The sequence below is a fragment of the Protopterus annectens genome, chromosome 17.part0 (assembly GCF_019279795.1).
Source record: "Protopterus annectens isolate FY-2018-M chromosome 17.part0, PAN1.0, whole genome shotgun sequence".
Taxonomy (NCBI): domain Eukaryota; kingdom Metazoa; phylum Chordata; order Ceratodontiformes; family Protopteridae; genus Protopterus; species Protopterus annectens.
This window is the reverse complement of record NC_056751.1, coordinates 730,728,697-730,748,284: the sequence shown is the minus strand read 5'-3', so window position 1 is coordinate 730,748,284 and position 19,588 is coordinate 730,728,697. Positions and strand designations below refer to the sequence as shown.

General features: G+C 43.1%; 1 protein-coding gene across 1 annotated transcript in view; it reads right to left on the bottom strand.

The window, feature by feature from the left end:
• The window catches only part of COPA (COPI coat complex subunit alpha), a 915,755-nt gene that overhangs the window by 26,433 nt on the left and 869,734 nt on the right, over positions 1–19,588 (bottom strand). Inside the window, exon 32 of the mRNA XM_044059531.1 lies at positions 17,389–17,583. Coding sequence (XP_043915466.1) covers positions 17,389–17,583 — 195 coding nt within the window. The remainder of the gene's footprint in view (positions 1–17,388; positions 17,584–19,588) is intronic.

The following is a 19,588-nucleotide window of genomic DNA, read 5'->3' as shown; positions in this document are numbered from 1 at the left end:
ACCATGTGGAGTAGCTGTGTGTAGATTATTAGTCACAGATAAGTGTTGAATCATCTGCAGACTGTATTATAGAACCATGTGGAGTAGCTGTGTGTAGATTATTAGTCACAGATAAGTGTTGAATCATCTGCATACTGTATTATAGAACCATGTGGAGTAGCTGTGTGTAGATTATTAGTCACAGATAAGTGTTGGATCATCTGCAGACTGTATTATAGAACCATGTGGAGTAGCTGTGTGTAGATTATTAGTCACAGATAAGTGTTGAATCATCTGCAGACTGTATTATAGAACCATGTGGAGTAGGTGTGTGTAGATTATTAGTCACAGATAAGTGTTGAATCATCTGCAGACTGTATTATAGAACCATGTGGAGTAGGTGTGTGTAGATTATTAGTCACAGATAAGTGTTGAATCATCTGTAGACTGTATTATAGAACCATGTGGAGTAGCTGTGTGTAGATTATTAGTCACAGATAAGTGTTGAATCATCTGCAGACTGTATTATAGAACCATGTGGAGTAGCTGTGTGTAGATTATTAGTAACAGATAAGTGTTGAATCATCTGCAGACTGTATTATAGAACCATGTGGAGTAGCTGTGTGTAGATTATTAGTCACAGATAAGTGTTTGCACTGTATTATAGAACCATGTGGAGTAGCTGTGTGTAGATTATTAGTCACAGATAAGTGTTGAATCATCTGCGTACTGTATTATAGAACCATGTGGGGTAGGTGTCTGCAGATTATTAGTAAAGAGGGAGAAAAGGAAAGGGCCCAAGATAGACCCTTGGGGGACACCAATGGATAAAGGAAGCTGTGGAAATAGGTCACCCTGCCATAGAACAGATTGTTGACAGCCACATAAATAGTTATGAAACCATGCTGTGGCAGACGGTGAGAAGGATAGTGCAGTTAGTACATCTATTAGTTTGGAATGGGAGACCATATCAAAAGCTTTGATTAAAAAAACTGGTAAATTCTGGTTCCTGGCTAATAATCACAGCGCCTGAATGCCAACAAAGAACACCTCTGAAAAAAAAGTAAAGAAAAATCAAGCAGAAAAGGAGAAAGTTGTACTTATGAGGAGCCAACATGGCCGTTCAAAACTCCATGCAAACTACAGCTTTACTACAAGAAATGGTTTCCAGTAATTAAGATAAATAAATAAAATGCACTCAGAGGTGTTTAAAATAAGTGGGGCACTGGAGTAATATACAAAGTCAAATGACAAAATACTGGAAGAGACAGAAGTCTTACACAGCCACTCAACTGAGCTAATAAAATTGCAGAAACCAGAGCTTGAAAAGAAAGAAAGGATGAGCATGAGGCTTCTTGAGAAAAAATATTTAAAATAACAGCACAGTTAAAAGACTGAGAATGCACAGAAAAACAGATTTTTTTTGCTATACCACAGAAACTGGAAGGAGACCATATTCATTTTATGAAAGTACAAATAAGCAACTGGTCAGATGTGCCTCAGCAAGATTAGTTAATTGACAGGACACACATGTATGCTCCAAATGTGGCCCATCAGAAAGCAACAAACATCTACATTACAAAGATGCAATCCTATACCAGAGGAAATAGCGTCTCATGGCAAAACTATGTCAGACGGGAAAATATTAAAAACTTGACACACTAGAAGGTTTGTGGGAAATGATTATTTGCTGTACACCAGATACAACAGAAACAAGTTATTGTTTGTTGTTGTGACTTTCGGCTTTTCCCAGTTAGGGGTCGCCACAGCGGAACTCCAGTCCGCTAATGATTGGCAGTTGATTTTTACATACAGAGTTGCCAGCCCTGACGCACAACCTTCAACGAAGGTACGCCCATTCAAGCATGTCTCCACGCCGAAGACGCTCTGAGAGTCGAACCGGACAGCATCTTACTGTGAGGCGACAACGCTACTGCAACACCATCACCGCGGAACAGAAACAAGTATACCCCAGTAATCAAGACATGTCAAGAGGCAGGTGTGAGCTTCCAGCAGCTGTCTTCAGAATTTTTTTTTCTTAGAGGACTAAAGGAATCTCTGGAAGCACAGAAGGATAAGCTAGACAAAGTTTAGCCAACAAACTGCAAGCTAAAAGTGACCCTGTTTCTCAATCGTCTGTCAATGTGAAAGCCCAGAGAGATTTTTCTGCTGAAACATTTCTACTAAGGTGGGCTTTAACAGAGGAGTACGCCAACCCTGTCTGCAAGAGCTCACACAGGTATGACAGTATCAAAGGAACATCATACCTGAAAAGGGTCCAACTATCTTTGTAGACACCATATAAATAATCTTTTCCATTTAGACAAAAGATCTCCTAGTGTTAGGTTTCCTAGCCTGCAGGACTGTGAGCACGTCTTCACTGTAAAAGTGTCTGTAAGGCATCAGAATTCTAGCACCCACAGAGTAAGGTTCAGAGATTGTAGGTGGGGATGGATTAGTGATCCCCTGTCCTGTGTGAGAAGGTCCACTTATTGAGATTAACTTGTAGTGACTGCCCCTGGCTAACTGCAGAAGGAGGGGGAGCCAATGTTGTCTTGGCCAAAAGGCAGTCACCAACAAGATTTTTGGTTTGTCCTGCTGAATTTTCAGTAGGACTTTCTGAATAAGTGGGAAGAGGGGGAATGCATACAGAAACATCCCCTTCCAAGAGACTGAGGAGGTGTCCATTGCCCTTGCCAGGGGACAGGGTAGGCGGTTGCAAAATTATGGAAGTTGTCTATTTAGAGGATAGGCAAACAGATCTATTGGAGGTGTACCCCATTTGTGGACTATGTCCGAGAACACATCCCTGTAGAGCATCCATTCGTGGGACTGTGACATGGACCTGCTCAAGGTTTCTGCCTGGGTGTTCTGCTCTGATGGGATATACACTACCTGCAGAGTGGCTCCCTGTTGTGTGGCAAGCTCCCAAACTTGGAGAGCTAGTCTGCACAGTAAATAGGATTTTGTTCCCCTCTGCTTGTTCACATACCACAGAATTGTAGTGGTGTTTGTGAACAAGTTTAGGGGGCCCTGCTTCAGCATATGTTGGAAAGCCTTCAGGGCCAGAATTGCTCTCATCTCCCTGATATTGATATGCTCTTGTCTGATGGAGTCTGACCAAGTGCCCTGGACTCTTGGGGAACACATGACTGCTCCTCAACCCAGATCTGAGGCATCCATGTAAATCTCCTGTACTGGCAAGGCAGCCTGTAAGGGAAGTCCTAGTTTGGAGGTAACTTGACACAACTGCCAGAGGATCTCTTTCCTGAAACAAGGTAGGAAGGGGATTTTGTACTCTAGGGGGTGAGAATTCTGTGCCCATATAGACTTTAGGTACCATTGTAATTTTCTCATATGGAGCCTTGCCAATGGCAACATGGGAAAAGTAGATGCCATATGACCCAGGAGTTTGAGGTACTTCCTGGCAGTCAAGACTGTGACTTGAAGGACAGAGGATCAAGTATTGCCTCAAGTTTTCCACCTTTTGAGGTGGCAGAAAGGTCCTCATGATATCCGTCCTTATCCTGCATCCCAGGAATATTTGGTCCTGAGAGGGGTTCAGGTTGGACTTGGAGTAGTTTATCGTGAAACTCGGTGCTTGCAGGAGCAATATTGTTTGTAGATGGCACAGCAAGGACTTTGAACAGTCTGCCTGGACCAGAAGGTCGTCCAGGTAAGGGAATATTTCAATCCCTAGAGTCCTGCAGAAGGCAATCACTGGTGCTAAGCACTTGGTGAAGACCGCTGGTGCTGTAGAAAGTTCAAAGGGCAAGGCAGAGAACTGAAAATGTGAGAAGCCCATAGAGAAAGTACAGCTGTGTACCTACCATAAATGTAGATGTTCGAGTGTATTCACTGTTGCAGTCATTACACTTGGGTTATCCTGCTGGCAGGCTACCCGTAGTCGGCCTGAATTCCAAAGTCCTGGTCCAGCGTCGGTTGCTGTCGCCTCTTCCCTGACGTCAGTGCACCAGAGGTATAAAAGATGCGGCCGACGCCATTTTCTTCAGTTTTTCTTGCCTCAGATGTCATGTGTCCCCAAAAGGGTAGGCTAAACATTCTGCTTATAAAAAAGCATGCACTAACATAAACATTACCTTCAACTACAAGCAAATACACCACATAGGTTGTATAGAATAGAGAAGTACAGATAAATCCCAGCAATGAAAGAAGGATGGTGGGAGGGTAACCTGGACTGCAACAGTGAATACACTCGAACATCTACATTTATGGTAGGTACACAAATGTACTATGTTCATCATGTTCATCGTGTTTCACTGTTGCAGTCATTACACTTGGGTTGAATCCCAAAGCTGAGGTTGGGTGGCTGGGCCTAAATAGAATTAGGAGTGGCTATGAGGCCCTGCAGAACTGCAGTGGCAAAGCCTGCTCTGGATTTAGATAAAGAGGTAAGTGGTAGTGCTTTGCAAAAGTGTGCACTGAAGTCCAAGTTGCAGCCTCCAAAACATCCTTGGTTGGTACACCTCTGAGGAAGGCTGCTGAAGTGGCTGCTGCTCTGGTTATATGTGGCCTAATGCCCTTAGGCACTGATTTGCCATGTTGTGAATAGCAGAAACAAATGCAGTGGCCTATCCATTTTGAAATAGTCTGCTTTGAAATAGCCTTTCCTTGCGATCCTGCAGCATATGCCACTAAAAGTTGCTCAGTCTTTCTGAAAGCTTTAGTTTTGTCCAAGTAGAAGCGTAACTGTCTGTGTATGTCCAAAGAATGCAAAAGTCTCTCCCCTTTATTCTGTGGGTTTGGATAAAAGGTAGGCAAATGAATGGTTTGGTTAAGAGCCACACTGGACACTACCTTAGGCATAAATGTTGCGTTTGTCCTTAGAGAAACCCTGTCCGGATGGAAAATAATAAAAGGTTCCACAGCCATCAATGCCTGTAACTCTGAGATTCTTCTTGCTGAAGTTATTGCTAGGAGCAGAGCTGTTTTCCATGATAAGAATTTTGTCTCAGCTGTACTGGCTGGCTCAAAAGGAGGCAGTGTGAGCTTTTCCAATTGAGATCCCATGCAGGTATTGGTGCTCTCCTTGGAGGTCTTATGTTTTTGGCCCCTCTGAGGTACTGCCTTAGCAGTGGATGTGAAAAAATAGGTGGGTCTGTATTGTAATGAGCTGAAATGGCAGAGGCATGGATCTTAATTGAGAAGGATAGGCCTTTGTCCAGCATCTCAGTTAGGTATTGTAAAATCTGAGGAATATTTGGTACAAGCGTGTCAATTCCTTGTGCCTGGTTCCAAGCACAGAATCTCTTCCATTTTTCTGCATAAGATTTTCTGGTGCTGGGCCTCCTGGCCTCCAAAATAACATCCATAACTGCTTTAGAGAGGGGTGTGTTCTGAGTGGTTATATTATCCATCATGCAGCCAGATTTAGGGTTCTGAGTTGGCTATGCAGGATCTGACTGTTTTGTTGGGTCAGTAGATGAGGAATTTGAGGTAATGTCCAGGCTGGGCCTGGAGACAAGCCCTTTAGGATTGAATACCAGTGCTGGCGTGGCCAGTCTGGGACAATCAGTATCATTTTTGGCTTCTCTTGTCTGACCTTTAGGAGTACCTTGGGGAGGAGAGGCAGTGGAGGAAAGGCATATACTGTAAGGGTTTTCCAGCTGAATGATAGAGCATCCACTTTCCATGCTCGTTTGTGATAAGTCCTTGTGCAGAATCTCTGTAGTTGGCAGTTGTGAGGGGAGGCAAATAGATCTATGTCTGGGCATCCCCATTTCCTTGTTATCATGCTGAAGACTTGTCGGTCTAGTTTCCACCCATAAGAGTCCATGAGGTTTCTGCTTAGATCGTCTGCCAGAGTATTTGTCTTTCCTGGCAGGAATTGTGCTTGCAGGTGTACTTGATAAGTCAATGCTGTGTTCCATGGCTTGTCTGCAGAGGGGGTAGGAATGTGTGCCTGCTTGCTTGTTTATGTACCACATGACTGTAGTACTGTCCGTCTTTATCAGCAGTTGTCCTGGATAGAGTAGATCCTTGAAGGCTGTCAGGGCATTCTGAACTGCTAGCATCTCTTTTTGATTGATACGAAGATGCATTTGGCTTGGGGGCCATGTGCCCTGAAAACATTTTCCTGCCATGTGGGCCCCCCAGGCATAATCTGATGCATCTGTTAGTGTCTGCCTGGCTGTGGGTAAAGTGAATGGCTGTCCCTTGTTGTGGTTACAGGCCTGTGCCCACCATCGAAACTCCTGTTGCAGGCAGGGAATGAGGCTAATTAATGTTTCCAGGCTGTGGTAATGTTGAGTCCAAACACTTTTTAGATACCATTGTAACTTTCTCATATGCAGTCTTGCATATGGAATTAGCAGAATGCAGGATGCCATGAAGCCCAAAGCCTGCAGAATTTTTCTTGCAGTTAAATGGGTCTTTGTTGCCATCTTTTCTAAGTAAGAAGTCAGTTGCCTTTGTTTGTCTGGCATGTGATAAGCCATCTGGGCAGTTGTATTTAAGCTTGCACCCAGGAATATTATCTCTTGAGAGGGTACTAGTTTTGATTTATTTTCGTTTACTGTGACCCTAGGCAAATTAGTAATCTTTTTACAAACGCCAGATGCTTCAGTAGAATGTCTTTGTTCTCTGCTTGAATAAGGCAGTCGTCCACGTAAGGATATATTTGAATTGCTCTTTGTCTGCAAAATGCAATTACTGGTGCCAGGCATTTTGTGAAGACCCTGGGCGCAGTAGATAAGCCAAAGGGCAGTGCAGAGAATTGGTAGTGCATTGAGCCAGCTATAAATCTGAGGTATCTTCTGCAAGATTGTCTGATTGGGACATGCAGGTATGCCTCTTTGAGGTCCAAAGTTACAAGCCAAGCCTTCTTGCCCAGCATGGGCAGAAGCTGCTGCAGAGTCAACATTTTGAATTTTGGAACGTCCAGAAAAGTGTTTAGAATAGACAGGTCCAGTATTGGTCTCCAGGCTTTGTCCTTTCTGGGTACCAAGAAAAGTCTTGAGTAAAATCCTTGTCCCTGCTCTTGCTGTGGTACTTGCTGAATAGCCCTCATGTCCATGAGAGATGAAACTTGCTTTTGTGCCTCTGCCCATTGATTGTGTGGCAGGTCTGGCACACCTTTTGTCTTTGGAAGGGTGTGAAAGTGGAACCTGTAGCCCTGAGAGACTATATTCAAGACCCATTTGTCCTGGGTGATCAGGTGCCAATTTTGTGAAAAAAGTGCTAGCTTTCCCCTTAAGGGTGCTGCCAAAAGATAAGTGCTTGGCATTGGCAGAGGGAAGTCATTGGGACTGTTTCCTATATGGCTGTGATTTGTCTTCTCCGCTTTTGGAGGTAGAAGCTCCCCATTGTTTAGGCCTGTATGAGCCTTGGGGCTGGGGTCTGCCTCTAGGGCGTCTTTATCTGCCTCTTTGTGGCCTGTCTGACCACTGGAAAGGACCAATTCTTAGAAGGTCAGTTCCTGCTAAATCTGGGTGGCTCTACCTGTAAGAAATCCTTTACTGTCTGCATAGATTTCGCTTTATCCTCCATTTTCTTCAACACATTTTCTGCCTTAACACCAAACAAAGTATCATGCTGTAATGGAGCATCCAATAATTTTGCTTTAACCTGATCAGGCAGATTCTGTTCCTTTAATCAAGCATGCCTTCTAATGACAGAACCTGTAACAATGGCCCTGCAACAGGCCTCCAGTGAATCAAAACCATATTGCAAAGTATGCTTTCCCACCTCTCCAGCTGCATGCAATAAATCCTGCATTTCCTTGTTTTCAGAACATTCAGAATTTGTCAGCATTTTCTGTTTTAGCAGTGACATTAAGTATTGCTGATATTTAAGCATATACAGCCAAGGTAGCAGAATTGTAAACTTTTTTCCCCCATCTGTCCAGTGCCCTAGAATCCCTATCAGAGGGGACAGGATTTTTTGCAGTGGAAGCCTTGACCCCTTTGGGACCCTGAGATATAGTTTCTGGGTCAGCAGCAGGGTTTATATATAGAAATATATGAGAATCTGGAACCCTGTAGTATCTGTCTGGCTTAACAGGTGCAGGGGCTAAAGAGTCAGGAGATAGGCCAGACTCTGAAAACACATCTACAATGTCTAGAACAGGTGGAATAGCAAGAGGTCTGTGCTGAGGCAGTAAAAGAAAGTCTCTGAGCCTTTTCTTAGATTCTGAGTAATCTTGGCTCTCCCAGTGAAAATGCTCCCTCATGGTATGCAGGGTTTCCCCAAAAGAGTAATCCTCAGGAGGAGAGGCTGAAGGAATAGATTCTTCAGCATCAGAATCCTCATAGGGAGGAAGAGAGTATCCCTGTTCTGAAGAGGAGTCAGAGGAAATGGAAACCTGATCAGAAGAATCATATTCTGTGTCTTGCCTAGGCCTCTTATCAGGAGGGGGATGGGAACCCCTGATCGTAGTAATTAGGTCGTCGCCTACTTTAAGCATCTGTTTCTTGGGCATGGAAATCTGTCCAGGAGAATGCTGTACTTGTTTCTTTGTCTTTAAAGCTGTTTTAGTCTTTGCCTTGGAAGCTGAGGTTGGCTTGACATATAACTGTGTAGGTCTGAAAACACCCTCAGAAGCCGATGCCTGCTCAGCGGCTCCGGACCCATCTGAGGGAAGTTTCTGAGTGTCCAATACCTTGAGTATCCAGAGGCCTAGTTGTCTCCACGTAGGAGTCGGAAGCGGCCTGTGGATCTGAGGTAGCGGGCATCCGGGGCTGCAAAAGCGCCTCACTGAGAACCCGCCTATTCCATATCTGGCCTAGTGGAGGCCTCGTCGTCGGTTTTGGAACTCGGATGCCTGTCCTTTTCCTTGCACTTTTTATAAACTCTGGTCGTCGGCTGTTCCGACGGCATTACATAATTAAACCTTTGGCCAAAGTAATGAAATGCAAAATCGTACCGACGCTTAATAGTACGTTGGTTAAATCTAGCACAAAACCGACAGCTAGCAACATCGTGGTCAGGGCCTTGGCAAGGAATACAGTAAGAATGAAAATCCTTATGAGGTATTTGCTTCCCACAAGAAATACAATTGTTAACTTTTTATGACATCGGTCTGGAGAAAGAAAAAATTTCCCCAACGGGGTACTTGGCTTTATTGAAGACTTCGGATATGAAATTCGACTTCGAAAATCTCAGGAGTCGGCCGACCGGCACTTGCGAACTGCTTTTGCTTCGGGCACCGCACGGCAAGAAAGACTGAAGAAAATGGCGTCGGCTGCATCTTTTATACCCCTGGCATACTGTCGTCAGGGAAGAGGTGACAGCAACCGACGCCCGACCAGGACTTTGGAATTCAGGCCGACTGCGGGGTAGCCTGTCAGCAGGATAACCCAAGTGTAATGACTGCAACAGTGAAACACGATGAACATGTGTAGGTATCTCCTGTAACTGGGCCTTATGGGGATGTGCAGGTATGCATCCTTGAGGTAGCTACGAATCCCTGAGGTAAAATCAAGGGGAAGAGGGTCTGCAGAGTGAGCATTCAAAAGGTGGGTACTTGCAGGAAAAGGTTGAGGTGGGAAAATCTAGGATTGGTCTCCAGGGACCATCTTTTCTTGGGACTAGGAAGAGTCTGGAATAGTAAACCTTTCCCTTTTCTGTCATAGGGACAGACTGAATTGTTCCTTGGCCAATAAGGCTATCTATGCCAGGCTGAAAAAGGGGTATTTGCTGTCTGGGTGGCTATGAATAAGAAGTTGCATATTCCCAAAGGAAGAAAGAAAAGAGCCTACAGGATGAAAAGAAGGACCAGTTCTGAATGTCTATCCAACATAACAAATCTCTGTAGAAAGGTCTTGTCAGGCCTGGGTTTCAAGAAAGATCCCGACGAGCCTATGGGACATAATCCAGTGATCTGCGAACGACGACTGTGGAAGAAAGAGAGAGTTGAACTCTGAAAAATCTCCCTAAAGGCAAAACTGCCTGAACTTGGGCTAGTGAAGGTCGTATTCTGAACTTTTAGCCCAATAAGAGAAAGCACCCATGCTTTGGCATTTGTATAAATCCTTAGAATTTTATTTAAAAAGCTACTATGATGTCTCTAACTGGGAGAGAGAAAAAAGGAAGGGGAGGAAGCGAGCAAGTGGAGCCAGAGGCTGAGAGAGAGAGAGAGAACCGGTGCAGCTGACGATTATTGGGAAACCAGAAACTGAGGCACTGGGTCCAGATGGCTGCACCAAAAAGGTGACGATCTCTACTTAGAGACCACTAGGTAGAGGCATGATGGTAAGCTCTGTCAATCTCTCCGCTAAAATGTTGGTTTTCCCAGGGCCCCTTATGGCAGGTGTTGTGATCCAGGTCATGAAATAACCATTTTCTATGACGGATAAGACCCACCTGTCTGAGGTAATGTTTTTCCAAACAGGGAGACAGTGAAAGAGTCTTAGGGAAAGGGGGGTGGAATTGAGAGACTTGTTTAGTAATGGCATGCACAGACCAACTGCCCTGTCCTGAAATTGAGGCTTCTGGGCTGGAGACTGAGTGGGCCTGGAAGGCTTTTTTTGCTTCCTGGTGCTCTTTCTGCCCCTGGAAAGAGTAGCAGAATGCTTCCTTATAAATTGAGTTTTTGAGGGGTAATTCCTGTGCAATTTGGGAATAGGAGAAAAGGACAGGTGCTTCAGGTCTTTTAACTCCTTCCCCTTCTCTTGTAGAGTTTTGAACAACTTAGCCACCATTTCCTCAAAGATGGCAGAGTTAACCAGAGGCACATCCAATAGTTTTGCCCTAATATCATCCGGTAAGGGCTGTAACCTTAGCCAGGAATATCTTCTCAGGTGTGAGGCAGATGCAGCAGGCCTGGCAGAAGCTTCAGCTGCACCTAATGGAATGCCTAGTGACCTGAGAAGACCAGGATATAAGGCTGGATTTTCTGTGTCTTGGCAGGAGAGTCTGGGATCTCAGTCAGAAGCTTAGTGGGTTGTCCTAAAAGTGCTATGGCATAACTTGACATATGAATTTGATAGTTTACTGCCCTGAATGCCAAGGTAGCCCGGGTGTAAACCTTTTTTCCAGGGCACTCCATGGCCTTGCTGCCTTTATCTGTAGGAAGAAGTGAGGTGGATGGAAGCAGTTTTGAGGGTTTATCAGCTGAAAATGATAACAGTGCCAAGGTCTGCTACAGGGCATTTAAAAAGAAATTTGGCCCCCTCAGAGACCTTGTAGAACCTGTCAGGCCTTCGAGGGGTAGGGGGGCTGTGAATCAGGATTCACAGAGGCTGCATTAAAAGCATCCAGGAAAGCCGTCAAGACTGGAGGTATAGCTGTAGGAGCAGGACAGTCTATTTGTAGAAGTTCATAATATATTTTCGGTACCTCTGTCATCTGTGTGGAATCCCACTGAAAGAGAACTCCCTCATTTTGTAAATGCCCCCCCCCCCCAAAGGTGAGATCCTCACCTTGTGAACCTGTCCAAGCAGAATCTTCCTCTGGTGAGGCATAACCAAGGGAAGATGGTAACTGGAAGGACGTAGAACAGAGAGTCCCTCTGAAGAGGAGTCAGAGGAGTCCTCAGATTCAGGTTGAGAAATATCTTGAGCCCAAGGCCTAGGGCTAATTACAAGGGGAGCCACTGGGGAGGATGAGGGTGTAGCAGGCCTAACAGCCATAAAAGCATTGAAGAAGCTCTGAGAAAATGCCTGCCAGTCTGGCTGGCTCTGTACAGGAGAAGAATGATGCTTTGTTTTCTTTTCAGGGAAGGCCTAGAGGGCATAGGAGCCAAGGTAGGCTTAGGTTTGTTAACATCTGTCGTAGTGGAAAGACCCATCTGGGTGGCCAGTACAAGCCGAGGATCCCCCTGACCACTGGAAGCAGACGTGTGCATTACCTCTGAGGACGTACCTTATGGCCTGGGTTCTACGGCTTCCCCAATGGTACCTGCTGTACCCATATCGGCGGCAACCAAACATTCCTTCAGGCTGTCAGCCACAGGAGGGACATCAGGTGGAGGAGGTGCAGCAACCGATTTAGGCCTAGTAATTTTGGCATTTTTCTGAGGTAGCTCGACAGGCTGACCAGATGGCCCCTCCATAGCTCAAGCTAAGCACTTAAGGATCTGATTTTCTCAATAAATGTTTAGGGCATACAGACAGCTTTGTAAGGTTTTAGGGATGAAGGCCTGACAGAAAGAGCAGGACTTATGGTCGTGTGTAGGCCCTACACAGAAAAGGCAAAGCTCATGGGCATCCTTATGGGGGATCTGACGACCGCACCTCCACTTTCCCTTCCTGGATGACATGAACCTAAACAGGCATGCAGTGACCCAAAAAAAATGTTCCCAAAGGGGTACTTATCTTTTAAAAGACAATCTGACTGTTGGTACCTCAAGGACAGCTGACGTTCGACTGGTGGGAGAGAAGTCCTGAGGTATGTTATGTGCAGACGTCACTTTTATGGCCCACGTTCTCTTAGCCAACGTCAGACGTCCCATGTACCCTGTAGTGACCAGAAGCTTTTGTATACTGGCTGGACGTTCGGGTAACAAGATACGAAAACCCAAGGGTTTTGAATACTGCAACATGAGAATAGGACATCTATGGTTCTGCACCACAAAGTGGAAGAAAAGGAATGGAAGCCTGCTGACCATGTTAAACTGGTAGGAGAATAGTAAAGCATATACCTCATGTTGTCAATAATGTTTAGAAGGACACCGAGTTGACGGAGTCAGTGACTAAGTAAAACTATTTATGTTAGTATTAATAACTACATAAAAGTTTCCTGATGTAAACTGCATGCTAATTTGTTAGTAGCATAAAGAGGTTTCATACACCATGCAATCAGATGCATTTTAAATGCGAGATGAGGGAGTTTTTCACAGACTGGTGAATATGGTAGTGATATTAAGGTAAGAGTAATTTCTTTGTTTCAATGTATATCCAGGCTTTATAAAAGTTTGGAGAAAGAAAGTTAATATAATGTTGTGATCTTTGGCTGCTGGGATGAATGTAAATACATATGGATCATAATAATATACAGAATTAAAAGAAAAACAGAGGTACATGTCTAGATTACTGTTCTCAGTTTGAGCTACAGACAATGTTTTTAAGCAAAATCATTTAAATGACGAAAAGCATGAAAAATGGTAATTTTGTGTTGCATCTGCTATGTAACTGGCTGGGTTCTTCCCTACAATCTGATGTTTTTGACTGAAAAAGGCAGCACAGTGGTGCAGAAAATTAATCATGAGACTCTGACAACTGTACTCCGAGTGATCTTTGCTGTTGACCTGTGAGGTATACTGTAACTCTTTAAATGGTTACAGGCAAGCAAGTTCAGTGAAAATGAAAAGTAAAGTAAGAAATGAGGTTTGAAACTGTGGGAAGTAATAGCTATATATACAACTGACTCCAGAACAGCCTTAGCAATTTTTTTTTTCTTTGCAGCTGCCTTCCCTACCAGGAATAAATATCACAGTATAGGTAAACAGAAAAGGATAGGGGAGTCCTAAATGAAAAACCTGCTCTGGTAGAATTTTTATTAAAATCAACAGAAACTACTGTTAAAAAGGATAATTAATAGAATATACATAACATTGTACAATAACTATAAGAATCAATCAGAGGATATTAGAAAACACTGTAAATTGCTTTTTCAGTCTCTTCCCAGTGGAACAATGGGAGGACATACATATGACTACTAACTATGCAATAAAATCCAGAAGGTTTAGGAATTTTGCATGGAAATGTTTGCATAGGTAGCAGACAGCAAATGCTGGAAGTGTGATGGAGAAGAAAGAGGTTAACTGGAACATTTGATGTGCGTGTGTGTGTGTGTAATAATCTTACATTTTTTAATAAAAATTCCCTACACAGTACTTTATCTGAAAACTCTGGGGAGCAAATGATGCAGCTAAGGAAATGATTTTTTTGAGCTGGGATACAAAATCCAAATCGTCTAGACAGAGTAAGGTATTAATTGTAATGATCTTGGCTGCCAAAAAAGCAATTAGGACAAACTGGAAATTAAACCAACTATTCTGGGCAATAAAGAATACTGTAAAATGGATAAAACAACTGGAATAGGGATCTTTAGACAAAAGAAGAAAACTGCATATAAAATTGAATTTGTGTGAACAATACATGCAGAATAATATTAAGCAGGTGGTTATAATTTTTGTAGCAATAGTTGTGTCAGCACGGTTTGGAATGCATAACGTTTGCAACAGAGACTGCGTCACTATAGTTTAGTGTCATTTATATAAATGTAACATGGCCTATGTCATACATGATAATTTAATAAAGATGTTTCTTATTTTAAAAAAATATTAAGCAGGAGGAAAAGCCGAAAGATTAAGCAGGAGGTGGGAAGTTTAAGTGAAAGCAGAAACTGAGCATTTAATATTAAGTTGGACTGAACGACAGTTGTTATAATGAAAGAAAACATATGTACTGTATAATGCATGTAAATGGAAAAATGTTAATTTGGTTTGTTAGCTTTTCCATTAATGTGTGCGTGCGCCTATGTGTTAAGTGATAATGTAATAAACATGCATAAAAAGTTATCATCCAGTTGTAAACAGCCCTAATTAGGGGAATCACGCAGTACAATGCCCCCTTTGGCATGTATCTTTCCATACACATCAAGCAATGAGAAAGGCTCTAGAGATTCTTACTTATAGAGATAACTAGCCTAAAAGATCCTGGGCCACTAGGAAAGGCTTGAAACCTTATCCTGATAACATCTCTCTCATGGGCTCTTAAGTGGAAATAGGTACCAAAACATCCTTGATCTTCTGCATCTCTGTTAAGACCACTAGCTCCACAAATATCCAGACTAAGGACTTCAACCTCCACCTACAAATTAACAAAACGTGCTGGAGGGACAAATTTATTACCCAGAGTTTACCTCATGTCTGGAATAAACTACACAATGTAAGTGCAGAATAATATTAAGCAGGAGGTTATAATGTTTGTAGCTACAGTTGTGTTGGAATGGAAATGTTTCCACTATAATACCTTTCCATTACCTTTCATGAAAGGTGACTGAACTGCACTCTTCAAATCAAACCCCGATGATTGAATGAGTGCCTGTAAATTCAACTCTGGACCAACCTACTTTGCCCTTCTAGAGATGGATGGAGGTATAACATGAAAGAGCAGCATGACAAATTTCAAAACAAGACATCATCCACTGCTGAATCAGAGGGAAAGGCATCATAACTTCTAGGGGAAGGCATCTAGCAGTGTTGTTCTTATTTCCCACCATTGAATCTGAAGATGCTGATTTGCTGCTGGAAGAAAGAACACGGAACACTGATGGCCTATAGGATGGCTGCAGACCTTGAGATAAAATTAAAGAACCTCTGCGCCATCTTGAACCACTTCTGAATGGATATTGGATGGAGTGTGACATGAAGACTCACCCACAGTCTGAGAAACAGGCAAAAGCAAAGAGTCTAAGTGAGTGGACTTCCTACAGTTGGACAAGAGGGTCATTTGCTTGGAAGCGGTCACTGTCTTCGCAGCCTGATTAGGCAGATGAGTTTCCTGGCCTTGCACCTTGCAAATGCAGATGTTGCAGTGATCAAGGACTTGTAGTCCTCTCTGCCCTCCTTAGGAGATTTCAAACTAGGTATATGAGATGGACATCCACAAAGGCATTTTGACTAACAGCCTATGCAGCAGCTTTGGCTTGAGGGGACATGCTGGGCTTAAACAGCAAAGTAGGCTCTTGAAAGCAGTGGCAGCATTCTTGGACAGTAGAGGTGACAGGGATGGGGACTGCAGAAGCACCTCTCTGGAACAGCTGCCCTCGAGTGTAGGGGGATCCTTGGGAAATGAACAGACATCTCTGTTACCATTTGTTCCTTTTCTTTGTTTTTTTTTCTCACGTTAAGGCATGGTGGTCACAACAGACAAGGATTCAATTATTTTTTATATGGATAGTTTTGTACAAAACACTCCCTTCTCCTCACAGTCTTTTTGCTAAAGCCAGCACAAATCTCACAGGCAGCAGCACTGTGTTCTGGGTCAAGCCAAAATCAGACTGTGTGTGGCAATTCATATGTGGAATCTGCCAGTCATAAGCACACATATTTAACTTCTCTGGGGGTGGACTTACCCTACAAACATACAGATTACCTGTCCAAAAGTCATGACACTTTACAATATTATAATGAATGAGAAAAAGGTTCCCCAACATGGTACTTACCTGCATTCTCTATAAAAACAGGCCATACTCTGTGACTGACAGTAATGCACAGATGCTAAAAGTCTTACTGAGGCTAGAAAGAATAGAAAACAGCACATGCAGATGACATTTAGACACTACGGAACATGCTCACATCCTGTGGGATGGAAACATCTGACTAGCCAAGAGGAGGGAAAGGGTGCAACATCTGCATGTTACGCTCAACACTTGCCCTTCTACAGCTGAAGACCCAGTGGCTATTAATACTGCAACAGGGATCCATAAAAATGAACATACTCATGTAATGAAGGAGCTCTGTGAAGTGAATGAGGTCCAAGAGGGATAACAAGCAATTTGTCTTCAGAAGTAAAAAGAAATGGCAGTAAAACCTTTAGTTTTCATATAAAGGAAGCACTGCCTCTTTGGCTCATTTTAGCAGTGTCCGGGCCTGTCCCAAGAGATTTGCCATGTCAGCCTTGTCTCTATTCAAAGCCCACTCTAATGTAGCCCTCTGCATTTGTGCTGAACATTCATACGTATTCTGTGATGTCACCCAAGCCAATGCATGCTGTAACAACTACTCCTACACAGAAGACACCAGAAAGTGGTTAGGACTGTGTGCTGCTGTGTGGACAAGTGTGCTCCCCATGGGAATCATGGGTGGCATATCTGAGAGGCCAAACTGATGCTCCTCTGTGGTCTGTGGAGGATGAGCTTTTTTCTACAGAAAGGTTGGCATGGCCCAGAAATGAAAGAAGTGGTGGGAGCCATGGAACCCTATCACAGTTAGGATTAGCTTCCTCTTTTCGAGGTGGTCTACCAGGTCCTGAGTTAGACAGAACAGGAGGACTTCTTCCAAGAAGGGCATTAGGATGACCTGCTTCAGCTCCTTTTTTCAATGAAAACAGCCAAATACAGACTATTGTGTACAAGCACGTGCCTCAGCCTGATATTCCAGGCAGAACATCAGCATAAAGTTGCACTGTACAGTGTGTGGTCCATTTCAGATTCAGACAAAAACAGCCAAATCTAAGACATGACCGGAAGACACCTGCAGTTATTCCAGTTGCATTCCTACCAAGAAGTGTCCCTGACATCAGACTTGTGCAGTATTTGAAACATCTCTGCCATTACTAATTAAACAAGATGTATACATAATGTTTTACACTGAAATAAGTGTTAATGTTTTTTTGCTAAATAACAAAATACAGTATGGAAAAAACATTACAAAACATAAAAGTACACAAGCCATAGTTAAAAAGCAGCTAGCAACAGTCTTTCACAATCCTACAAACTTACTTTTGTGACTTGACAAATCTGTCCTTTGCACTCGGGACTGTAGCAAGCTCCACTCAGCGGACATTTTTCAACAGGTTTTCCGCGGTAGATAGGACGGTAAGAAGCAGCACATATGTCAAATGGATTATGCATGTCGTAATTCATTTGATAGGTGTCCGTTGGGGTTTTTTCACATGCTGCCAGAATTTTACGAGTCTGTATGGAAGGAGGAAAATTATAGAAGTACAGTAAAAGTACAATCTATTTAATTAGACACCAAAAGCAAGGCAAGTGATTAGAACAGCTATTTCAGGTCATGCTCAATACCAATCAGCTGATTTGCTCACAATCAAACAATAAAAAGTTAACCAGTTTACATAGAGATAATTTATCTTCCAGGCTATCACCGCTGAAGAAACTTTTTTTTTTTTTTATTGCAGCATCACAAATGAGGCTGACTGAGCAAAGTATGTCCCTTGTAGACTAGGAAGAAATGGATGCCAGCTCCACATGCACCAACTTCCATAAGCAAAAGAAACAAAACCGTGCAGGGTATGCAAAACTGAAGCATAGGAAAAAAAAAATGTGGAAACAATATGAAAAAATGTCAAAGTCTGGGCACATACCACAATCTCAAGTCTGGGCACATGCAACTGTTTGGAAGGGACTCTAATGTGTTTTAAAGTGGATGGGTTCATTTCAAACGAATCTACCACCCATAGCGAAGATCCTTCAATAATACACACACACACACAATTCCTCCACTATTATCTAATGAACAACCTCCTATCCACATCTCAACATGGCTTTCAACCAAAACGTAGTACAACTGCTCTGGTTAGTTTTACTAACTCTATCAACCAGCTTAGGAACAATGGACAACTCATCTCCTCTATCTTCCTTGATATGTCAAAGACTTCACAAAGTATCCCACCAAAAGCTTCTCAATGAGCTAGTGTCCCTTAAGCCTATCCCAACCAGCCCTCTCCTGGTTTACTAGCTACTTATCTAACTGCCAACGTGCAATAAACTGGCAAAATGAACTTTCTAGCAGTTTCAGTTGGTGTAACTCAAGGCTCAATTCTTGGACCGCTACTCCACCATTTTCTCCAAGGCTCAATTCTTGGACCGCTACTCCACCATTTTCTTCCAAGAAACTCTGCACAAACACTCAACATGCAACCATTGTTCAATACGCAGACGACTCCTCCCTTGTATGTTTAGCTCCCTCCCTGCCAGAGCTCCTTCAAAGAACTCAACAATCTTTCCTAGACATCAAAAATACCTCTCAGACTCCCAACTTGTACTCAACCTAAAGAAAACAAAACTCATGCACTTCACCAGTAGCAAAACACCTGATCACCTTCCCCTTTCACTATCTACTCTTCCAATAAGACTGACCTCAAATCTGTTGATCACACCAAGCTCCTTGGGATAACAACTGACAACAGTCTTAAATTCAACAAACATACTACCTCTAACTGTCAAAAAGGTTCACGTTAAGTTAGGCTCACTGCACAGGATCAAGCAATTCCTAACTGATACCATCACAAATTCCATCTCCAGAACACATCTACTCTCTACCCTCCTATACACCTCACCAATATTCACTAACCTCAGAAAATCAGAGCTAACCAAACAGGAATCCTGCTATAATAAAATTTGCCAGATTCACTTCAAACCTTATCTAAAGATCACACCATTGCACAGCACTACAACTAAAATGGATGGAACCACCTAATCTTCTGTCTTTTAACAACTACCTTTCACTCACTCCATCCTGCACCATCCTGATAACAGCCCAGCGCTCAAGGACTTAGTCCATCCCCACTTCAACTATAGATCCCTAAGATCCTTCAACAAACACCTACTGAAAGTAACTAAATCCAATAACAGTCACGGTGATTCACTGTTCAACAAAATATAAAAATCCTGGAACTCCATGCCTCAGTTCATACTTAGTACTACTAACACACCCCATTTCAAATTACTTTTTAAGGAACACCTAACCAACACCTGGCTTTGCTCCTGCACTAAGCCAGGCTAAATACTCCTTCCCTTCTTTATCTTACTAACTTGCTATGCCTTCCCTGCAATCCTGATCGTTCTACCACTGCCCCGCTGTCCTTGCTTAGATTAAATCGTTAGCTCTATCTGGTTATTATCATTCAGACCCCACTGTTATACTGTGATTTGTATGAGTGTACAAATATTATATCGC